The 22,919-nt window shown below is 39.0% G+C and overlaps 1 protein-coding gene across 3 annotated transcripts in view; it reads left to right on the top strand.

The window, feature by feature from the left end:
* The window catches only part of LOC136871587 (DNA ligase 4), a 202,351-nt gene that overhangs the window by 112,936 nt on the left and 66,496 nt on the right, over nucleotides 1-22,919 (top strand). For all 3 annotated transcript variants that reach the window (XM_068227154.1, XM_068227157.1, XM_067145024.2), the window contains exons 8-9: nucleotides 2,638-2,960; nucleotides 5,355-5,481. In XM_068227154.1, the coding sequence (XP_068083255.1) occupies nucleotides 2,638-2,960; nucleotides 5,355-5,481 (450 nt within the window). The remainder of the gene's footprint in view (nucleotides 1-2,637; nucleotides 2,961-5,354; nucleotides 5,482-22,919) is intronic.

Below are 22,919 nucleotides of genomic sequence, written 5' to 3' on the forward strand. Positions count from 1 at the left end.
AAAAAAAAAAAATAAGGAAGAAAGAAAAAAGAGTAATGGACACGAACATGGCGAGAGATTGCTGGTACAGATATGTGAGAACTATGGCAGGAGGGTACTCGGAATGAGGAAACAAAGACTATTACGAGGCAAATGAGCTTGGCCATGGAAGGTAAGAGAAGTAGGGGCGAGCTAAGATGACAATGGGTAGACTCAGGTTTTCGTGATTTTATGGTAAAAGATGTGAAACTAAGTAAGGTTACAGAGCCGTTTAATAACAATAGTAATAATAATATTAAAATAATAATAATAATACATAAATACAATTACAGTATAAAGGTGAGTTACGAGTGCAATGTAGTAAACTATGCAAGGAAGGAGATTGTTGAAAGTGTGATCGCTGCAGAAAGCGCTGAAACAGATGAATATGACCAAGATGAAGCAGGTGATATTATTAACCCTAAGCCAAAACTTAGTGAAATTAAAGACCATCTAAACATTGTCATTAAATACGTTGAAGATAACAACAGTGAAAATATATCTGCATATTACGAACATTTGAGACATCTGTGTGAGTTAAATCAGTGTCATAGAAAGACAACAAAAGATCAGCAGATTCTTTAAACCAGTAAGCGTCTTCAAGTGTGGTCAGTGAAGGTGTGCCTTAATTGCCATGTTCTAGTTCTGTACTGCACTAGTTCTTCTATATTTTGTAGGGCCAAATATTGTATTGCATTATATCTGGTATACTAAATACGCTTTGCATTTCTTAAATATAAAATACTGTACTGTACATGTACTTTTTACTGAACAGAGTGTTTACCAGGTGTATGCATAAGTCTTTTTTGGTTTCACGAAGACATGGTGCCAGCGAACAGTCGCAGCGTATGAATTTGACACATATGTTAATTTGTTCATCTGACATTAACCTACCAACTCACACAAGTTGAGTCCGCCTAACACTAGCGTCTGTGTTGTATTCTTCAGTGATTGTGTCGACGTTTGAGCCTGAAAAAGAACATCTGCGGCACGCATTGCTTTTCATATTTAATTTAAAAAAAAGGCTGTGCAAAAATAATTGTTTGCTGGTAGAAACATATGGTGAACACGCTTCATCGATTAGAACTTGTAAGACATGGTTTCGACAATTTAAACATGGTGATTTCAGTGTGAAAGACAGTGCGCGCTCTGAACTCAAACTCAACTGCAATTGGTAGAAGCATTAAATGTGTCACAAGAAACAATCAGCAGATGTTTACTACAAGCAATGGGGAAGATCAATAAACTCTGTAAATGGGTCCCACACAATTTGAATGAACGGCAAATGGAAAATTGCAGTCACTTGTGGAATGTTGCTTCAACGCCACAAAGGAAAATAATTTCTGTACTGAATTATGACGGGTGACGAAAAATGGACTTATTTTGAAAACCCGAAGTGGAGAAAATCGTGCTGTCACCCAGTGAAGCCGGTCCTTCAACACCAAGGCCCAATCGCTTCGGGAAGAAGACCATGCTTTGTGTCTGGTGTGACCAGAGCGATATTGTGTATTATGAACTCTTAAAGCCTGGCGAAACAGTAATGCACAACACTATTGCCAACAAATTATTAATTTAAATCATGTGTTGATCGAAAGATGACCGGAATGGGCCGGAAGACATGGCAAAGTGATTTTGTTACACGACAATGCACTGTCTCATAGGGCAAAACCAGTGAAAGACACTGAAATCGCTCCGTTAGGACATCCATCCGCACCCCCCGTACTCCCCCGACCTGGTGCCATCTATCACCTCTTCGCATCAATGGGGCACGCGCTCGCAAAGCAGTAGTTCAACAATTTCGAGGAAGTTGGAAAATGGCTTGATGAATGGTTTGCCGCAAAAGACAAGCAGTTTTTCTGGCATAGTATTCATAACTTACCTGAAAGATGGGCGGTGTAGAAGCCAATAGCCAATATTTTGAATAAACAAAAATTGAATTTCCCCTGAAAATACTTGTTTTGTTTTTTCCCCCCACAAAAACTGGCAAAATATGCATACACCTGGTACATATGTACCTTGGCTCATTTCATAAGTTATTTTTGTTTAATCTGGGCTTTCATTAATTTGGACAACCTAGATTAATGAGGTTCTACTGTAGTGGGTTGGAGAGGTGCTTACTTAATTCACAGAGGCTTGATGTATAACAGTCTATGATGATGATGATGATTGCTAGATTCTTTTGAATCGTTTCCTTATTGAATTGTTTCCTTGGATGTCACTGGTAGCAAACCCTTCTATCACTCTTTCACCTCATTGATGTGCTGCAGTGTATGAGTTCTCCTTATGGGGCATTTTTTAACAAAGCATTCAAAGCAAGCAAGTTTATTGTATTATGTAACAGTTTATATCATGAACTTAGTCATGGGACCACCACTTTTGGATGGAATCTTCATCACAAGTATGTGAGTCTTCATTTCAGAAAACCTATATTTATTGGCTGGGATTTAAATTGTGACTGCTAATGAAACATTCTTATCTCGGTTATGAAGCCACACCAGCCCACAGTGCTCCAGCCCTTTATTCTGTACAGCTTTTCAAACAATGTAGCAAAGTTTATTGGTTACTTCGCAGAGCATTCTCTGTCTACACAGTTATTTACTGTATTTTTCTTTCTACTAGGAGAAAACATTGAGGTCAAGTCTTTGAAACCTGATGGCTATTACCGTCCTTGCTTCTGTGTATTTGATATCCTGCTGCTCAATGATTCGGTGCTGACCAATAAACCATTAGAAGAAAGGATGAAATATCTTGAAAATGTCTTCACTGATGCTGAGGGTGTAATACTTCACTCAAGAAGAAAAAAGGTGACAACTAGAGATGAAGTCATGGATGAGCTCAACAGTGCTATTGATGACAAACTTGAAGGAATTGTGCTGAAGCAGCCGGGTACTGTATATAAACCTAACAGTAGGAAAGCTGGATGGTTCAAGATCAAACCTGAGGTAAACTTTTTTAGTTTTAGTTTTCTTTATTTTAAGCTTACTTTTAAATATAATAAGCTAGTCCCACGATGTAGGGGTAGCATGCCTGCTCTTTACCCGGAGGCCCAGGTTCGATTCCTGGCCAGGTCAGAGTTTTTACTCGAATCTGATGGCTGGTTCGAGATCTACTCAGCCTATGTGATTACAATTGAGGAGCTATCTGATGATGAGATAGCGGCCCTGATCTAGAAAGCCAAGAATAACCCGCGACAGTATTCGTCGTGCTGACCAGACAACACCTCGTAATCTTTTTTTTACTTAAATCTAAGAATTTCATTTTTGTCCGTATTGAACTGAGAATGGAAGATAGGAAACTTAAAAGGGTCCACCTTTTCAATACAAAATTGTTATAGTTTATTTACAACATATATTTACATTTGGAACTAGTTTCGACGCTGTTTGGCGTCATCTTCAGCCAAAATGTGGGAAATAGGCTAGCATGTAGACATTTATATTACACAAGGCGTTATATTAAACAATACACATCTTGCAAGGAGATAAAAACAGGGACAAATATAGAAACAAATGAATCGTTGAGAAAGCAAAAGTTATACATATTAAAAATAACCTTAACCACACATCTTGTAGTGCGAAAATATTCGCCTTGAATGATTCCTGAATACAAAACGCACGCGCACACATTTCTGAAGAGCCAGCAGGCAGGAAAAAGTAAAGTGAAATCTTAAGAGTTCTTCTGAGAAGAGTTCATCATTTTTTCTGTGTTCCGACTAACTAATGAAGTTTCCCTTGAGTTCCTGATAAATACACACAACAGGAAATTCTCCTTCACTCTCAACAATAGCTATAAAGACCAACGGTAAATTTCATTTTAAATATTGTGCAGAGACGTGAAGGCATGATCGTGAACATGATATAACTTCTTCATTTAACCCAATTTTTTACACAAGGTGTTACATTCAACAATACACATCTTACGAGGAGATAAAAACAGGGACGAATATAGAAACAAATGAATCGTTGAGAAAGCAAAAGTTATACATATTAAAAATAACCTTAACCACACATCTTGTAGTGCGAAAATATTTGCCTTGAATGATTCCTGAATACAAAACGCACACGTACACACTTCTGAAGAGCCAGCAGGCAGGAAAAAGTAAGGTGAAACCTTAAGAGTTCTTCTGAGAAGAGTTCATCATTTTCTTTATGTTCGGAATAACTAATGAAGTCTCCCTTGAGTTCCTGATAAACATACACAACAGGAAAAACTCCTTCACTCTCAACAATAGCTATAAAGACCAACGGTAAATTGTATTTTAAATACTGTGCAGAGACGTGAAAGCATGATCTTGAACATGATATAACTTCTTCATTTAATCACCTTTGAAAGCCTCTCTCTATATTACGTAGCTTCATTAACACCACCCTTCTGTAGATGCACAAAATAATCTTGTAATCTTCACAGGTCCGGTATTCAGCTCGACGAGAATATAAAATTGGTATTAAGGAATTCGTTTTCTGAGAGTTTGGAGGTTGACTGTGCCAGTATTTGTGGTGTATTGTTGCAGCGTTACGTGTAGGGTGGGGGCAGGTTTCTATGATGTTTATTGCGGGACATAAGGCGGTAAAGCTATGGCCGCTCCCCAGACCTAAACTATCCAACATGCCCTGCTCCTCTTCATCTCGCGCCAAGTCCAGGGGGTTTAGATCAGGAGAGCGTGGGGGCAATGTAGTTAGTCCACTTGTACCTATTCAGTGCTTATGGTGATGTGCATTAATGTGCCAGTGGGCATAAAAACTGAAATGTGTGGAAGTTCAAAAAGCCTGTCAGATACGGTACTTACAACTGGGACTGCAGGAATCATTTGTGGGTATTAAGGAGGTATTCAGGTCAACATCAATTTATTCACAATATGCTACAAATGTAAGAAGTGTCTCGTATTGAAATCTAGCAATTATGATTTGTTGGAGGGCACTGCTTAGACAAATAACTCAGCAATTATGTATTTCCAGACCTGTCAGAATGAGGAATTCATTCCTGATATTTTTCCCTGGAGTTTTTTTATACCCATGGAGGAGAGGTGAGAGGGAGTTCCTAAGCTGAGTGCCCTTAGTTTGATTCATAGAGACTCTGGGTATTTTTTCAGTAGAAACAGATTGTGTTGGTAGGAAGGGCACACAGCCTAGGTCTGCTCCATCAAATCAACATAGATATGGAATGATGACATTGGAGAATGTCTGTAAGTAAACAGAAATTGTTCTTATTAGAGATATGTCATACACTGTTCAGGGATTGTCTCAGTCATTCCATCTTTTTCTACCTGAAGGATTAAATCTAGCTTTTGTAGCTTTTGTAATGCAAGTTACTGTAGAATAATACACGTTTCTTTATTTCAGTATACTGATGGATTGATGGATCATATTGATGCTATAATTATGGGAGGTTATTACGGTGAAGGTCGAAGATCAGGTTACATAAGCCACTTTCTTGTTGGTCTGGCTGCTCCAAAGAAAGATAAAGATGGTAAGTTTTTGTGACCTCAGTAGTCCATTATGCCAGACTGTTTTCTAATTTTGTTTTCATTGGTTAGGCAAAAACCCGATCATGAAAATCTAGCAGTACAGTTGAGGATGTCACTCTAGTTCTGCCAGTCATCTGGCTCAGCAGCCGAAAATGGTCCTTAATGGACTGTATGTGTCGCAGGTTTGCCTTGTTTGTTTGACAAAACAAATGCAACTAAAAAAATACAGTGATTTATAAAATTTTGCTTTACTTTGAAACTTGTTTCAAGGTCATCTATAAATAAAATTACATTTTGTGTGAACACTGAAAGTTCTGGAAGAAAGAGGAATGAGGATCAGCAGGGTGAAAACAGAATGTATGTGTACTAAAGAAGCTCAAGATTTATGTATTAACCTGCAAGAAGAAGAACTACCATTGGTCAGGAAGTTAAATATCTGGGTTCATACGTACAAAGTGATGGAGGTCTGGAGGCTGAAATACAACACAGGGTAATGGATGGATGAATTGGAAGAAATTGAGTGGAGGACTGTGTGATAAGACGGTCAGTTGCAGGATGAAAAGTCAGGGAAAAAAATTTTGGTTAGGGAAAGTCAGGGAAATGGACAAATAATCTTGAAAGTCAGGGATATAATTTCTTTTTCAGGTATTTTTCCACAAGAAGTCAAAGTAGTTTAAAGATTTACAATGTGAATAAAGATAATGTTATATCGGCTGAAGCCATATGGGCTCTCCAGGTTGTCACTGGGAAGATGTTTCTCAACTCTTGTGATGAAACCTCTGCAGCATTCAAAACAATGTTCCCAGACAGTAAAATTGCTCAAACTTTACTCTGAGCAAGACTAAGGCTTCCTATGTTATAAATAATGGATTACCCCATATTTTAAAGAAAGTTTGCAAAATGACAAAACAGTACTCTGACTACGTTGGTTGTTTTGATGAATCTTTAGACAAATTTGTCCAAAGAGAACAAATGGACTTGTGTGTAAGGTTTAGGGATATAAATCTTCAAAAGTACCGGGCGAGTTGGCCGTGCGCGTAGAGGCGCGTGGCTGTGAGCTTGCATCCGGGAGATAGTAGGTTCGAATCCCACTATCGGCAGCCCTGAAGATGGTTTTCCGTGGTTTCCCATTTTCACACCAGGCAAATGCTGGGGCTGTACCTTAATTAAGGCCACGGCCGCTTCCTTCCAACTCCTAGGCCTTTCCTATCCCATCGTCGCCATAAGACCTATCTGTGTCGGTGCGACGTAAAGCCCCTAGCAAAAAAAAAAAAAAAAAAAAAAATCTTCAAAAGTTGCAACAAGGTATTGGAATAGTGTATTTTTAGGCAGGGCAACTATGGATCACTTATTAGATGGGTTTATATATGGACTGTCCCTACCTTTACGCAATATTTTGCAAGTCTCAATGCAACCTCAGTTTTATTTAAAAAATTGAAAACCATTTGCAAGTGCTAAACTCAGAGGTAAAATCTCTTCTTGATATAGGCATGTGCACTTTGCATACAGTGAATTGAGCCAAGAGAAGTGGGATTTCCAAAATTCAATGGGACCTTTTTAATATTTTCATATCTCTAAACAATTTTATTTTTAAAGATAGCCTTGCTTGACGTGCTAAATATATAGGCATAACAACAAGGTTCATGTTATGGGTTACTGTAGTCATGTCCTAGTTCGTGAACCGTGGGCAATGGCTGAGTGGCGAGGTAAGTGGTCCTGAGAGTCAGGATATCAGTTGCTACGGAATGGGAGTGGGCATCTCGGACATATTCTGAGTCATGGCCCTCCTTGTCAATCAATCAATCAATCAATACTGATCTGCATTTAGGGCAGTCGCCCAGGTGGCAGATTCCCTATTTGTTGTTTTCCTAGCCTTTTCCTAAATGATTTCAAAGAAATTGGAAATTTATTGAACATCTCTCTTGGTAAGTTATTCCAATCCCTAACTCCCCTTCCTATAAATGAATATTTGCCCCAGTTTGTCCTCTTGAATTCCAACTTTATCTTCATATTGTGATCTTTCCTACTTTTATAAACGCCATTCAAACTTATTCGTCTACTAATGTCATTCCACGCCATCTCTCCGCTGACAGCCCGGAACATACCACTTAGTCGAGCAGCTCTTCTTCTTTCTCTCAATTCTTCCCAACCCAAACATTGCAACATTTTTGTAACGCTACTCTTTTGTCGGAAATCGCCCAGAACAAATCGAGCTGCTTTTCTTTGGATTTTTTCCAGTTCTTGAATCAGGTAATCCTGGTGAGGGTCCCATACACTGGAACCATACTCTAGTTGGGGTCTTACCAGAGACTTACATGCCCTCTCCTTTACATCCTTACTACAACCCCTAAACACCCTCATAACCATGTGCAGAGATCTGTACCCTTTATTTACAATCCCATTTATGTGATTACCCCAATGAAGATCTTTCCTTATATTAACACCTAGATACTTACAATGATCCCCAAAAGGAACTTTCACCCCATCAACGCAGTAATTAAAACTGAGAGGACTTTTCCTACTTGTAAAACTCACAACCTGACTTTTAACCCCGTTTATCAACATACCATTGCCTGCTGTCCATCTCACAACATTTTCGAGGTCACGTTGCAGTTGCTCACAATCTTGTAACTTATTTATCACTCTATAGAGAATAACATCATCCGCAAAAAGCCTTACCTCCGATTCCACTCCTTTACTCATATCATTTATATATATAAGAAAACATAAAGGTCCGATAATACTGCCTTGAGGAATTCCCCTCTTAATTATTACAGGGTCAGATAAAGCTTCACCTACTCTAATTCTCTGAGATCTATTTTCTAGAAATACAGCAACCCATTCAGTCACTCTTTTGTCTAGTCCAATTGCACTCATTTTTGCCAGTAGTCTCCTGTGATCCACCCTATCAAATGCTTTAGACAGGTCAATCGCGATACAGTCCATTTGACCTCCTGAATCCAAGATATCTGCTATATCTTGCTGGAATCCTACAAGTTGAGCTTCAGTGGAATAACCTTTCCTAAAACCGAATTGCCTTCTATCGAACCAGTTATTAATTTCACAAACATGTCTAATATAATCAGAAAGAATGCCTTCCCAAAGCTTACATACAATGCATGTCAAACTTACTGGCCTGTAATTTTCAGCTTTATGTCTATCACCCTTTCCTTTATACACAGGGGCAACTATAGCAACTCTCCATTCATCTGGTATAGCTCCTCCGACCAAACAATAATCAAATAAGTACTTCAGATATGGTACTATATCCCAACCCATTGTCTTTAGTATATCCCCAGAAATCTGATCAATTCCAGCCGCTTTTCTAGTTTTTAACTTTTGTATCTTATTGTAAATGTCATTGTTATCATATGTAAATTTTATTACTTCTTTGGCCTTAGTCTTCTCCTCTATCTCGACATTATCCTTGTAACCAACGATCTTTACATACTGCTGACTGAATACTTCTGCCTTTTGAAGATCCTCACATACACACTCCCCTTGTTCATTAATTATTCCTGGAATGTCCTTCTTGGAACCTGTTTCTGCCTTAAAATACCTATACATACCCTTCCATTTTTCACTAAAATTCGTATGACTGCCAATTATGCTTGCCATCATATTATCCTTAGCTGCCTTCTTTGCTAGATTCAATTTTCTAGTAAGTTCCTTCAATTTCTCCTTACTTCCACAGCCATTTCTAACTCTATTTCTTTCCAGTCTGCACCTCCTTCTTAGTCTCTTTATTTCTCTATTATAATAAGGTGGGTCTTTACGATTCCTTACCACCCTTAATGGTACAAACCTGTTTTCGCATTCCTCAACAATTTCTTTAAACCCATCCCAGAGTCTGTTTACATTTATATTTACCGTTTTCCACCGATCATAGCTACTTTTTAGAAACTGCCTCATGCCTGCTTTATCAGCCATGTGGTACTGCCTAACAGTCCTACTTTTAAGACCTTCCTTTCTATCACATTTATTTTTAACTACCACAAAAACAGCTTCATGATCACTAATACCATCTATTACTTCAGTTTCCCTATAGAGCTCATCTGGTTTTATCAGCACGACATCCAGGATATTTTTCCCTCTGGTTGGTTCCATCACTTTCTGAATCAGCTGTCCTTCCCATATTAACTTATTTGCCATTTGTTGGTCATGCTTTCTGTCGTTCGCATTTCCTTCCCAATTGACATCTGGCAAATTCAGATCTCCCGCTACAATCACATTTCTTTCCATGTCGTTTCCCACATAGCTGACTATCCTATCAAATAATTCTGAATCCGCCTCAGTGCTACCCTTTCCCGATCTGTACACTCCAAATATATCAAGTAGCTTACAAATTCTTCTTTCACCAGAATGAACACTCCGCCTCCCACCCTTCCTATCCTATCTCTACGATACACACTCCAGTGCCGTGAGAAAATTTCTGCATCCATTATATCATTTCTCAGCCATGATTCAACTCCTATTACAATATCTGGTGAATATATATCTATTAAATTACTTAATTCTATTCCTTTCCTTACAATACTTCTACAGTTCAACACTAACAATTTTATGTCATCCCTACTTGATTTTCAGTTCCCTGTTCCCTTATCACCGCTCCCTAGGCCATCCCGTTTCCCTGAATGTACCTCCCTATTACCCTTCCAAACAACTTTCCTAACTTATACGTACCACTGCGGTTTAAATGAAGGCCATCTGAGCGCAGATCCCCATCTCCTACCCACCCATTTGGATCTAGAAATTTCACTCCCAGTTTCCCACATACCCACTCCATAGTCTCATTTAAATCCCCAATCACCCTCCAGTCAGTATCCCTTCTACACAGTATTCCACTAATAACAATCTCCGCTTTCTTAAACTTCACCCGTGCTGCATTTACCAGATCCCACACATCTCCAACTATGTTGGTACTTATATCAGCTTGCCTTACGTTGTTGGTACCAACGTGAAACACTACCACCTTCTCCTTCCCCTCCTCCCTCTCTTCTACTTTCCTCAACATCTGCCTCAACCTAATTCCTGGATAACACTCTACCCTGGTACCCTTTCCTCCACACACTTTCCCCACGTGTCTAACGATGGAATCTCCCATGACCAGAGCCTCAACCCTACCCACCTCGTTTGATCCCCTCCCCTCCTGGTCAGCCCTATCTTTCCTGATAACTGCAGAAGCTACTTCCTCCTCCCTTTTCTCCTTCCCATGACCCTGTTCCACCTGTCTTTTCCTATCATCTACTCTACATTTTCCTTTCCTACCTTTTCCCTTCCTCCTACTCCCACACATCTCAGCAACAGTTCCCTGTCCCTCATCTTCCCTCTGTTGTTCTACCTGGAGTGACTCGTACCGATTTTGCACAGACACCTGTCCTGAATTCTGATCCTGAATAGAGCTCTTAGCCTGCAATCTCCTTCCCCTTAGAACATTAGACCACCTGTCTTCTACAATTCCTCCCTTTCCTTCCCCTCCCTCTTGTACACCTATTGTAACCTGTACGTTGTTTGAGGGAGTCCTATCTTCCTTCCTGTCTTCTGTGAGAATCCTAATTATCTCCCTCAAACTTTCCAACTCCTCCCACATACCCCTCAATGCCTCACCACACCCACAATAAGTACACTCGCGCTCCTTAGCCTTGTGCTCAGGCGGCTAGGATTATACAATCCACCGGTGGTCCATAACCCGTTAGAGGAGGGGATCCTCACTTGGACTCACTTGGTAGCATCCTGCTTCATGTATTTACCGAGCTCAGAACATTTTAAGCAAGCCTCTGACCTATGGGAGTAATAGAGTCCCACTAACATTTGACAGGCGGGGACTCCTTGGAAACAGCTAGGTGAACGAAATGGAATTCGACGGTGAGCTATCAATATTAATGGGGCTTATGGAAGAAAGAAAGTGGAATTGGCTGAGTCAGCAAAGAGGATGCATCTGGATGTGCTAGGAATAAGTGATATTCGGGTAAGGGGGTATAACGAGTAAGACATAGGGGATTATAAAGTGTACTTGACGGGTGTTAGAAAGAGAAGGGCAGAGTATGGGGTAGGGCTGTTCATCAGGAATAATACCAATGCACGCAACATAGTTTCTGTTAGGCACGAAAAAGAGCGAGTGATGTGGGTAGATATGGCAGTTGTAGGAATTAGGATGAGAATTGTCTCAGTGTATTCACCATATGAGGGTGCAGATGAGGATGAAATTGACAAGTTTTATGAAGCATTGAGTGACATCATAGTCAGGGTCGACAGCAAGGATAGAATAGTGCTAATGGGCAATTTCAATGCGAGAGTTGGAAATAGAACTGAAGGATACGAAAGGGTGATTGGTAAATGTGGGGAAGATATGGAAGCTAATGGGAATGGGAAGCGTTTGCTGGACCTCTGTGCTAGTATGGGTTTAGCAGTTACAAATACATTCTTCAAGCATAAGGCTATTCACCGCTACACATGGGAGGCTAGGAGTACCAGATCCATAATAGACTATAACATAACCGACTTCAAATTCAGGAAGTCTGTTAGGAATGTACAAGTTTTCCGGGGATTTTTCGATGATACAGATCACTATCTGATCTGTAGTGAACTCAGTATCTCTAGGCCTAGGATAAAGTGAAATCTGTCTGTAAATGATGTAGCGTTATTAACAAAAACGCTACCTGTGATACATATATATATGTGTGAACTATCTACTATCTACGCGACATACATTTATATGGTGTCTCTCATCGGAACTGGTAAATTAGCTAATTCCTCTACGGACATTATGTTCATGGGCTAAGTACTGTATTGAGCCGTGATTTTCCCGTTCATATGGAACTATTATTCTACTCTATGGAAAGACTAAAACCTTGAGTCTGGTAGACTTGATTATTTTAAAGCATGAGCGCTGTGAACTGTTGGAATATTGGTCATATTTCCTGTCTAAACGTGGCTATTGTGACCTTTCGGAACACTGTTTAGTGCTTGGTAATACTTCTGCATGGTATTATTACATAGTGGAACGATACATGGACTCATACGCCATCTGTGAGAGTGGCTAGCAACTTATCTTGGTGGTTCAGCGGTCTCCGCCAGAGCGTGTGGCGGGGTCGAGACTGTGTCACGCCTAGTGACGGTGTGTGAAAGTCGTCTTTTAGCTGTTGGACTCGCTCGTGGCTGGAAGCTAAGCCATGTTTAACGGCTACTCTGTAACCAAAATGATTATAAGGAAAACTGTGGGTATCGGGTGATAAGGGGAGTACTCCTCGCCTAACGAGGAAGTATAATGCTGTACCGTAGTTAAGTATATTCGTTTTTAGTATGTAAGTTATTCTTTAATTTCTTATTTGTGAAGTGCCGTGGTAGTGGGTTGTAGCACGAGGATGTTACCTGAGCATTACTGATCACCACAAAAGTTCGCCTTTTGGTCTTATTAATGGATATATATCGTTTTGGTGTAGTTTTCTGTATTCTATAAGTGTATTTATTGTAAGTGTAGTTAAGCTAAGGCTTGGTGATGGAGTTCATATTTGAAGTGTGTGCTGCGTAACGCGAAGTGCAGTGTCTGCTCTAGGTAACAGTCAAAATTCGTTTCTGCCTTTTCTAAATTTGGTGATTCTCGTTGTTAATTCTTGTTTCTGATGTGTATCTACGCGTGTTTTGGTGTATTATTTGATTCGTGTGCTGTTTCTTTTGATAAATTGCATCTTCATTTTACCTTGTTTATTGTGGTGTACACTATCATCTGTTCTCTCTGATATTTTGTTCCCCTACTATTGTTTTGTGATTCGGTTCATGTGATTCGGCCTTCCGTTACTCGTGTTACGACCTAACTACTACGATTGCACTGAACACCACCCTTTTCTCTTAAAGGGCATCGTTATTATTATCATTATTTTTATTATTATTATTAGTTGGATTTTTCATAGATTTTTATTTAATTCATGCGTATGACTAGGGAATTGGATTGTATATTTCTTGCATTTCTGCGGGTGGTTTTATTTTATTATTGCCCTAATAATATTAGGATACCTACATTTATTACTACGATGAAATTCTTTAACAGTGTAAAAGTTTGAAGATTTAATTGAGGGTTTTGGGCACCCCTAGTGTGGAGTGATTGTTGCTTGGGGCTTATCTACTCTTCTCGGTATTGTTGCTTATCTTATCTTATCGCCGTGTGGCAGTTACGCAACTGTCATTGTCATTATTGTCTTGTGGGCATTAGCATCGGCTGTCGCATGCCGCTGTCATTAGTATGATGTTTTGTTTTGCGGTATTGAGGCAAAATCGTGTGTTTTTCTATCTTGTAATGTGGGTTCCGCCTCATTAAATTGTGCTTTTCAGGTCGTGTTGTTACCGATTACCACATCTACTATGTGGAGTGATTTTATTTATATATATTAGTGTTGATTTTATTTTAACTACTGTACGATATGTGTTTTCATATTGGTCGGTTGTAGTGTAAAGTCCCGTTATTTTCTTGTATTGTTTGTTTACGTTATGTGAGTTTGTGAGGAATGATCCTTCCGCTGGGACGTGTCGAAGCCCTCTATTAAATAATTCATTGTAAATTTTATTAATATTTTATGTTTGCTCACGAACACTTATAGTAATTTATTTAGTTAGCTGACTGGTGCACCAGAATTTTATTTTACAAAGAAGACTTATTTTAAAGAATATTAATTTTATTTATATCTAGATTTGTTACCTGTTTTATGTTCGTGGATGCCAAAAGGAACATAATATTATTTTTTTAAAATTCATTACGTTAATTGGGGTCTAATGATTTTTCTTTTATTTTTAAATAATATGTGAGAATGAATTTTCTTTTAAGTATAAATTAATTTAAAATTTTATGTTGGTGTTATTTGGGCGATGTCTGTCGCAATTCCTAATGATCCCATCCTCTAAAAAATTTTTTTTTTCTTTGGGTTCGGTCCTGCATACTTCCATTTTTGCCTTTGGTGATGTTGTTTACTGTTATCTTGTATGTGCACGTCCCAATGACGCTTGTCATTTTCTTGTATTGTTTGAGGGCGTTGCAATGAATAAGGGTAGAAAATCTACAGGACGAGGAAATTAGACAGAAGTGCATGGATATGATCAATGAGAAGTTTCGAATAGTAGACACTAAGCAGGTTCAGGATATGGAAAGAGAAAGGGTGTTATACAGGGATGCTGTATTAGAAACAGCAAGGGAATGCCTAGGAACAACTGTGTGCAAAGATGGGAAAAAACTAACATCTTGGTGCAATGATGAAGTGAGAGCAGCTTGTAAACGTAAAAAGAAGGCTTATCAGAAATGGCTCCAAACAAGGGCCGATGCAAACAGGGAATTGTACGTAGATGAAAGAAACAGAGCGAAACAAATAGTTGTTGAATCCAAAAAGAAGTCGTGGGAAGATTTTGGTAATGACCTGGAAAGGCTAGGTCAAGCAGCAGGGAAACCTTTTTAGACAGTAATAAAGAATCTTAGGAAGGGAGAGAAAAAGGAAATGAACAGTGTTTTGGATAATTCAGGTGAACTCATAATAGTTCCAGGGAATCACTTGAGAGGTGGAGGGAATATTTTGAACATCTTCTCAACGTAAAAGAAAATCGTCCTGGTGGTGTTGCAAACAGCCAAGCTCATGGGGAGGAAGAAACTGATGTTGGTGAAGTTACGCTTGAGGAAGTGGAAAAAAACGGTAAATAAACATTGTCATAAAGCAGCAGGAACAGATGAAATTAGACCTGAAATGGTGAAGTATAGTGGGAAGGAAGGGATGAAAAGGCTTTATAGTGTAGTAAGATTAGCATGGAGTGTTGGTAAGGTACCTTCAGATTGGACAAAAGCAGTAATTCCACCTATCTATAAGCAAGAGAACAGGAAGGATTGCAACAACTATCGAGGTATCTCATTGATTAGTACACCAGGCAAAGTATTCACTGGCATCTTGGAAGGGAGGGTGCGATCAGTGATCGAGAGGAAGTTGGATGAAAACCAGTGTGGTTTCAGACCACAGAGGGGCTATCAGGATCAGATTTTTAGTATGCGCCAGGTAACTGTGTTTATGTTTCGTAGATCTAGAGAAAGCATATGACAGGGTACCGAGGGAGAAGATGTTCGCCATACTGGGGGACTATGGAATTAAAGGCAGATTGTTAAAATCAATCAAAGTCATTTATGTTGACAATCGGGCTTCATTGGGAATTGATGGTAGAACGAGTTCTTGATTCAGGGTACTTACAGGGGTTAGACAAGGCTGTAATCTTTCACCTTTGCTGTTCGTAGTTTACATGGATCATCTGCTGAAAGGTATAAAATGGCAGGGAGGGATTCAGTTAGGTGGAAATGTAGTAAGCAGTCTGACCTATGCTGACTTAATCTTAATGGCAGATTGTGTCGAAAGCCTGCAGTCTAATATCTTGGAACTTGAAAATAGGTGAAATGAGTATGTTATGAAAATTAGCCTTTCGAAGACTAAATTGATGTCAGTAGGTAAGAAATTCAACAGACTTGAATGTCAGATTGGTGATTCAAAACTGGAAGAGGTAGATAATTTCAAGTATTTAGCTTGTATGTTCTTCCGGGATGGTAATATAGTAAGTGAAATTGAATCAAGGTTTAGTAAAGACGAGCTCGCAGTTGCGATCAGCAGTATTCTGTAAGAAGGTAGTCAGCTCCCGGACAAAACTATCTTTACATCGGGCTGTTTTCATACCAATTTTGCTTTACGAGAGCGAAAGCTGGTTGGACTCAGGATATCTTATTCATAAGTTAGAAGTAACATACATGAAAGCAGCAAGAATGATTGCTGGTACAAACATGTGGGAACAATGGCAGGAGGGTGCTCGGAATGAGGAGATAAAGGCTAAGTTAGGATTGAACTCGATGGATGAAGCTGTACGCATAAACCGGCTTCGATGGTGGGGTCATGTGAGGCGAATGGAGGAGGATAGGTTACCTAGGAGAATGATGGACTCTGTTGTGGAGGGTAAGAGAAGTAGAGGGAGACCAAGACGACGATGTTAGGCTCAGTTTCTAATGATTTAAAGATAATAAGTATAGAACTAAATGAAGCCACAACACTATTTGCAAATTGACGATTGTGGCAATGTTTAGTAAATTCACAGAGGCTTGCAGACTGAACTCCTAAAAGCATGATGGTCTGTAATGATAATATATGTATGTAACAACAAGAACCGCATTTCCTTACAAGTTCACTGCAATAAGATGGTTGGAAAATGGATGCTGTATTGATAAAGCTCTTGAAATATATGATCACACTAGCATGTACCCACGGCTTTGCCCGCGTTTATTAATTCAGCTGTTTTATATAATAAAAAGATATTTTTTTCTTATAGAGCTTCTGGTTTAACTATATTAGTGTCCTTCCAAATGGAGCTAAGATATATAGTGCGTTCTAAACTTAAACTGTATATCCGAAGAAATTATTCGAATCCGAGGAATGAATATTAATTATTTCGCTCAATGCATGCCCAGTCATGAGAATGGCTTCAATAATATTAGTCATCAATTTCAAAGTTGTGTTCATTGCAGAGGGCAGGATTCTTATTCTTAAGGATAATCGGTGCCATAATCGTCCGCTATAAGATGTTCGAGGGTAGTCCAGGTGACTCCAAGTCTTTCAAAAACTTTGTCGTGTAGTCGATAGACTTGTAACTTTGTAGAACTTCGGGTAATTCTTGTAAAAGTTGCTTGTTGATGACGTTGACAGTTTCACTTCTTGGAGCAAGGATTGCTCTTTGGCATAGCCGTGCATAATTGGTGAAATGCTGTGGCAACGAATGTTAAAAATTTCAGATCTGTGCGTGTTTATTATAATTTAATCTTCTTTACTATAGCCTATATTTTCTCTAAATGAAATAATGAAACATGAGATTGGGTTAGTTGAAAGAAAACATGGTAACCGGTTAATTCTTGTGAGTGTTGCTTATTGATGACGTTGACAGGTTCATGTCTTGGTGCAAGAATTGCTCTTAGACACAGCCAAGCGTCTTAGGTGAAAACCTGGGCCCACCTATTACAAACATTTCAGATCTTTGTTTGTCATAGATTTGGCTGGGCATCGCACAAATACAGACAGACAGACAGACAGACAGACATCATGGACCAAAGGAAAATTGCTTCCTATTCCACGAACTTAAAATGGCATCTTGACTGATATATGTATTATTCCTTGTTTATTCTTATCGTCTGTCTTGTGTCCTATATATTTCCTCTAAATGTATACATGTCCAACTCTTGTCCCCTTTCTCTACACGGTTTGGGTATGAAGTGAGATGAATCTTCGTAGCGAGTTTTTAGGACCGGATATCTTTCATGACGTCAACCTGATCAGATGTGTTAATGCGATGAAATGAATGACATGAAATATGATAGTAAGAATGAAGAGGATGAATCCCAGCTCCGGCACATAGCCCACTCGTCTCGAATAGCTCCCCATCCGACGGAAGAATCACCATCAACAGCATCATATGCCCGCACACCATATGAGACCAAAAACGCCTTCCTACGCCATGGATGTAAAATGGCTCCTTGAATTGTGTTCTTTACCTACCTTATGTACGTTGCCTAGCGACAGTAACTTTATGCATACAATCTTGGTGACAGCACGTTGGATTGTCATATCTCAATACACGTTTTCCGATGGTTTTTCATTCATAACACACCAACGAAAGCGAAAATGAAAATTCCGGCTTTGAGGTGCATTCAGACTTCCTTCCATCTACTTATGTTCAAAATTTCAGACCTCTGCGTGCTGTAGATTTTACTGAGCATCATGCACAGACACACAGACAGACAAACACTTCCTTATATATATATATATATTGACAAATCTGTGAAAGAGTACACTGACAAAAAAACACCAATAAAAACCTTCAGAACCTTTCAGAAGCTGTGAAGAGTCCACTACTTAAGACAAAATTAAGTGCTTTTAGAAGTATTTTGCCACATACCAATTTAAATGGTATTATAAATTTACTCATTCGGGGACAAATATTTTAGGTTCCCTATGGGAATCAACATCTACATCATTTTGCCACATGTTGAGCCTTTCCTCAGAAGATTTCAAAAGTCAGAAACCGATGGTGTCTATGACTGATTTGTCTTCATTATATTCGCCTGCATTAGAAACATAAGTTAATTACATTTGATCTCATGAGTGCTTTAAATTCACATGAAACAGTATTAGATTGTTGTGGTAAAATAATTTTATTTTCATATTTGAATTACTCTATCAATACGGTAGTTGCACATTGTTCCTTGGAAATGATAAGATAAATTTATATGTTAGGCCAACCTGTTTAAACAATTTATATATAAAGTGACCAGCAATGTAGTTGTTTTTCCATAAATAATTGATAAAAAAGGAAGTAGAGAGAGAATTAGGCCAGCTATGGGAATGGCGGAGCCTGGAATTTCCTTTTTTTTTTGTAAAACATGCTGTTCGGCGAATTAACTTGCCGCTCATTTTTCGGGAGTCAGGAAAATTTTTCTTAGTAGGTCAGGGAAAGTCAGGGAAACTTGAGTGAACATTTCTGTGGACACTACTCTATAAATCTGTGGTGAGACCTGCGATGCTTTATAGTGCAGAAACTTGTCTGATCATAAAAGCCCAAGAGAGAAAGATAGAAGTGGCAGAAATGAGAATGTTAAGATGGATGAGTGGAGTTACAAGAAAGGAAAGATTAAGGAATGATTACATCAGAGGATCAGTGAAAGTGGCTCCCATAGGAAAGAAGGTTCAAGAAAGTAGGCTAAGATGGTATGGACATGTGCAGAGAAGAGGGGAGGACTACATGGGGAAAAGAATTGGAAACCTGGAAATTGAAGGGTCAAGGAAGAGAGCAAGACCAAAAATGAGATGGAAAGACACGGTAGAAGGGGATCTAAGAGAAAAAGGTTAGAAGAGGGAAGAAGCAATGGATGGACACTTACGGAAGAGAAGAATCCACCGAAGCAACGCTGACCCTACGTGATGTGGGAAAAGGCTGAGATGAAGGAGTATACAAAAATCAAAAGTGGATTCAGTTCAACATTCGTCTGTCTGATTGGTTGGTTGGTTGTTTGTTTGTACGAGCATCACAAGAAAATGGCTTCACAGAATTTCTTGAAACTTCGTACTAAAGTTCTGGAATATCCAAAGAGTGCTCTAGGCTATGTAAGTGGTGTAGCAATATTAAGGGCACCAAACCAGGAAATGTCAAATTTATCCATTAATGGTTCGTGGTGTGGATTACTGTAGTCACAGCTGAGTGGCCTTGTAAGCGGTCCTGAGAGTCGGGATACCAGTTTGTATGGAATGGGAGTAGACATCTCGGACATATTCTGACTCATGGCTCTCCTTGTGCTCATACGGCTAGGACTATGCAATCCACCGGTGATCTCTAACCCGTTAGAGGAGAGATCCTCACTTGCAATATGTCTTAAGTAGGGTAGCATCATGTTTCACAGAATTTTTCATCGAGCACACTCAGAACATTTTAAGCAAGTCTCGGTCCTATGGGAGTAACGGAGTCCCACTCCCATTTGACAGGTGAGAGACTCCTTGGAAACTACTTGGCAAACAAAATGGAAGCTATCAATATTAATGGGGCTTATGGAAGATAGAAAGTAGAACTGGCTGAGTCAACAAAGAGGATGCATCTGGATGTGTTAAGAGTTAATGATATTTGGGTAAGGGGAGATAATGAGGAAGAGATAGGAGATTATAAAGTGTACTTGACGGGTGTTAAAACGGGAAGGGCAGAGTATGGGGTAGGAGTGTTCATCAGGAATATTATTGCACGCAACATAGTTTCTGTTATGCACATAAATGAGCGAATGATGTGGGTAGAATTGGCGGTTGGAGCAGTTAGGACGAGAATTGTCTCAGTGTATTTACCATGTGAGGGTGCAGATGAGGATGAAGTTGACAAGTTTCATGAAGCATGGTTAGACTCAGTTTCAAACAATTTAAAGATAAGAGATATAGAACTAAACAAGGCCACAGAACTAGTTACCAATAGAGGATTGTGGCGGCGATTAGTAAATTCACAGAGGCTTTCAGACTGAATGCTGAAAGACATAATGGTCTGTAATGAAGATGTATGTATATTAACTCCATCAAACAGCTGTATACTATAAAAATTGTTTAGAATATAATTTTGGACCCTTTTCATTTTATACACTTCTACCTTTTGAACAATAAAAATTGAGATATTTGTGATTATTATATTTTCCGAATTTTGAAATATCTCTGGAAATACAGGGTCTCTTATATAAACCAAGACTGTTAAAGTGGCATGTTTACTTTCTGATAAGTATGCTGCAGAATGGGAGGCGCACGCATAGCTCTTGTCCTTGCAGGCATCCTGCACGTGTTCGACCTGGCAAGCATGAGTCGCCAGTCTGAATCTCAGCTGTTAACATGGTGAGACAGTTATCATTGTAATACCATATTTTCATAAGTTCTGGTTTCATCTTAATGGTCGTGTGAACAGTCATAACTAGACCTGGGATTTTAGGCTCTAAAAAAATTAGTTTTAGGCGCCTAAAATAGGCTTTTAAAACAAGTAAATAGGCTTTTAAAAGAGAAAATAGGCACTTAAAATATGTTTTTAAAATGTGTGGATAGGCAGGAAATAGACTTTAAAATATTACAATATATACTTAAAGTGTAACGTTATACTCTTTTACTTTAACAAACGTGGTATCCCTATTCTTAACCAAAATACCTGCAAAATTAGGACAGAATAAAGAAGACATTTATCAAAAACAATATAAAAAAGTCATGTGTCAAAAAACTTATGGATTATATGATATATCATTATCAGTATTGATCTAAAACCTTAATACTAAAATCACTGTACACAATTACAGCACTGTAGGCATCCAATAACGGTGTAAACGTGAATGGAGTATGTGTTTAGTATTTGTGAGGAACATTCCTACAGTACTTTCATTCGTAGTTTGCTTTACAGTACATAACAATAATCTTCTCCAAATTTTCCACAGTAAGGCGGTATCTTTTGTCTGTTAAAATCATTTTGAAATCAGAAAAAGAGCGCTCCACACTCACAGATGTTAGAGGGGCATAGGGAAATTTACCTACATTTTTCAATTCAATTTCACTTGGTAAGTCTACCTTTTCCCCATCCATTACCTGATGTACCTGTTTCAGCACTGAATAACCTGGGTTCTTCTGCAGTACAATAGACCACTTGTCTCTTATTTTATCCCCTACCTTGCCCCTAGCACTTTGTCTGTTATTCTCAGCTTCCTCAATTAGAGAAAATTTCTGTTTGAGACTGTTTCCCTTTTCCTCCATTTTTGTAATGGTGACTGGAAGAAATGAGAAATTGTCTGAATATACGCAATGTCTCTCTGAACACTGGAACGATCATTTAACAGCTCTTCGACAGACGACACACATGCAGAGTTGTCCGTTAAAGGCAATTTGCCTATCACAGTCATGTTTTCCTCAAGATGTTCTGCATAATACAGGGCAGCTTCCATCCAGGAACCCCAACGGGTGATGATTGGCTGCAGTGGAAGGGGAATAGAGGGTAGTTTCTCTCGAAAGATGGCTATTCTTGATGGAGCCTTACAGAACACTTTCTTCATTGTTGAAATAAGAGTATTTACTGCAGGAAACTCGGCCCTAACTGTTTCTGCGAGTCTATGTAAGGTATGGGACATGCAAGTAACATGAATTAAAGAAGGATAGAAAGTTTTCAGGAGAGGTGCAGTGGCAATCATGTAGGAAGCAGCATCGGAGACAAGGAGAAAGACTTTAGAATCATCAACACTCCCAGGATACAATAATTGCAACCCCTTGTTGATGAAGTATGCAATGCTTTGACTATTGACTTTCTCAAGCTGTTTAGAGCAAAGGAGGTGAGCGGTAGATGCCTGATTGGGTTCCAGTTTTCCTACTATAAGGTTAGCAATGTACGTGCCCACAGAGTCGGTGGTTTCGTCCACACACAACGATATGCAAGACTCCTGAATATCCTCCCTGATTGACAAAATGACCCCATTGTAACAAATATGTAAGTAGCTTTCTTTAATGTAGATGCTGATGGGATGTGCTGCTTGGTGTATTTCTGTAAACAATCTCAGAAAACAGGATTATGCACAGCATTCCTGAGGATATTTGCTGCAAATAGGGCTCTACACATATCAGCATAGAAACCATTATGGGTTGTAGGAGATATAGTTTGTGTGAGCAGAGTCTGTCTAATGTTAGTTTTCATGGCTGCTTTCGCTTTGTGACTGGCAGTATCTGCATGCTGCTGAAGGTGGCATTTTTTCTCATGTGAAATCTAAAACACGATAAAGTGATGTCAGTCAGAAACTAAGATGATGAATAGAAAAGGTGAGCTATTGAATAAAATGTGTATTTTTGAACTATTTAAATTAAGCCATTATTACTCTAAAGTTCATTAAGAACAAGAACACTACAGT

This window comes from Anabrus simplex, chromosome 4 (genome assembly GCF_040414725.1).
Source record: "Anabrus simplex isolate iqAnaSimp1 chromosome 4, ASM4041472v1, whole genome shotgun sequence".
Taxonomy (NCBI): domain Eukaryota; kingdom Metazoa; phylum Arthropoda; class Insecta; order Orthoptera; family Tettigoniidae; genus Anabrus; species Anabrus simplex.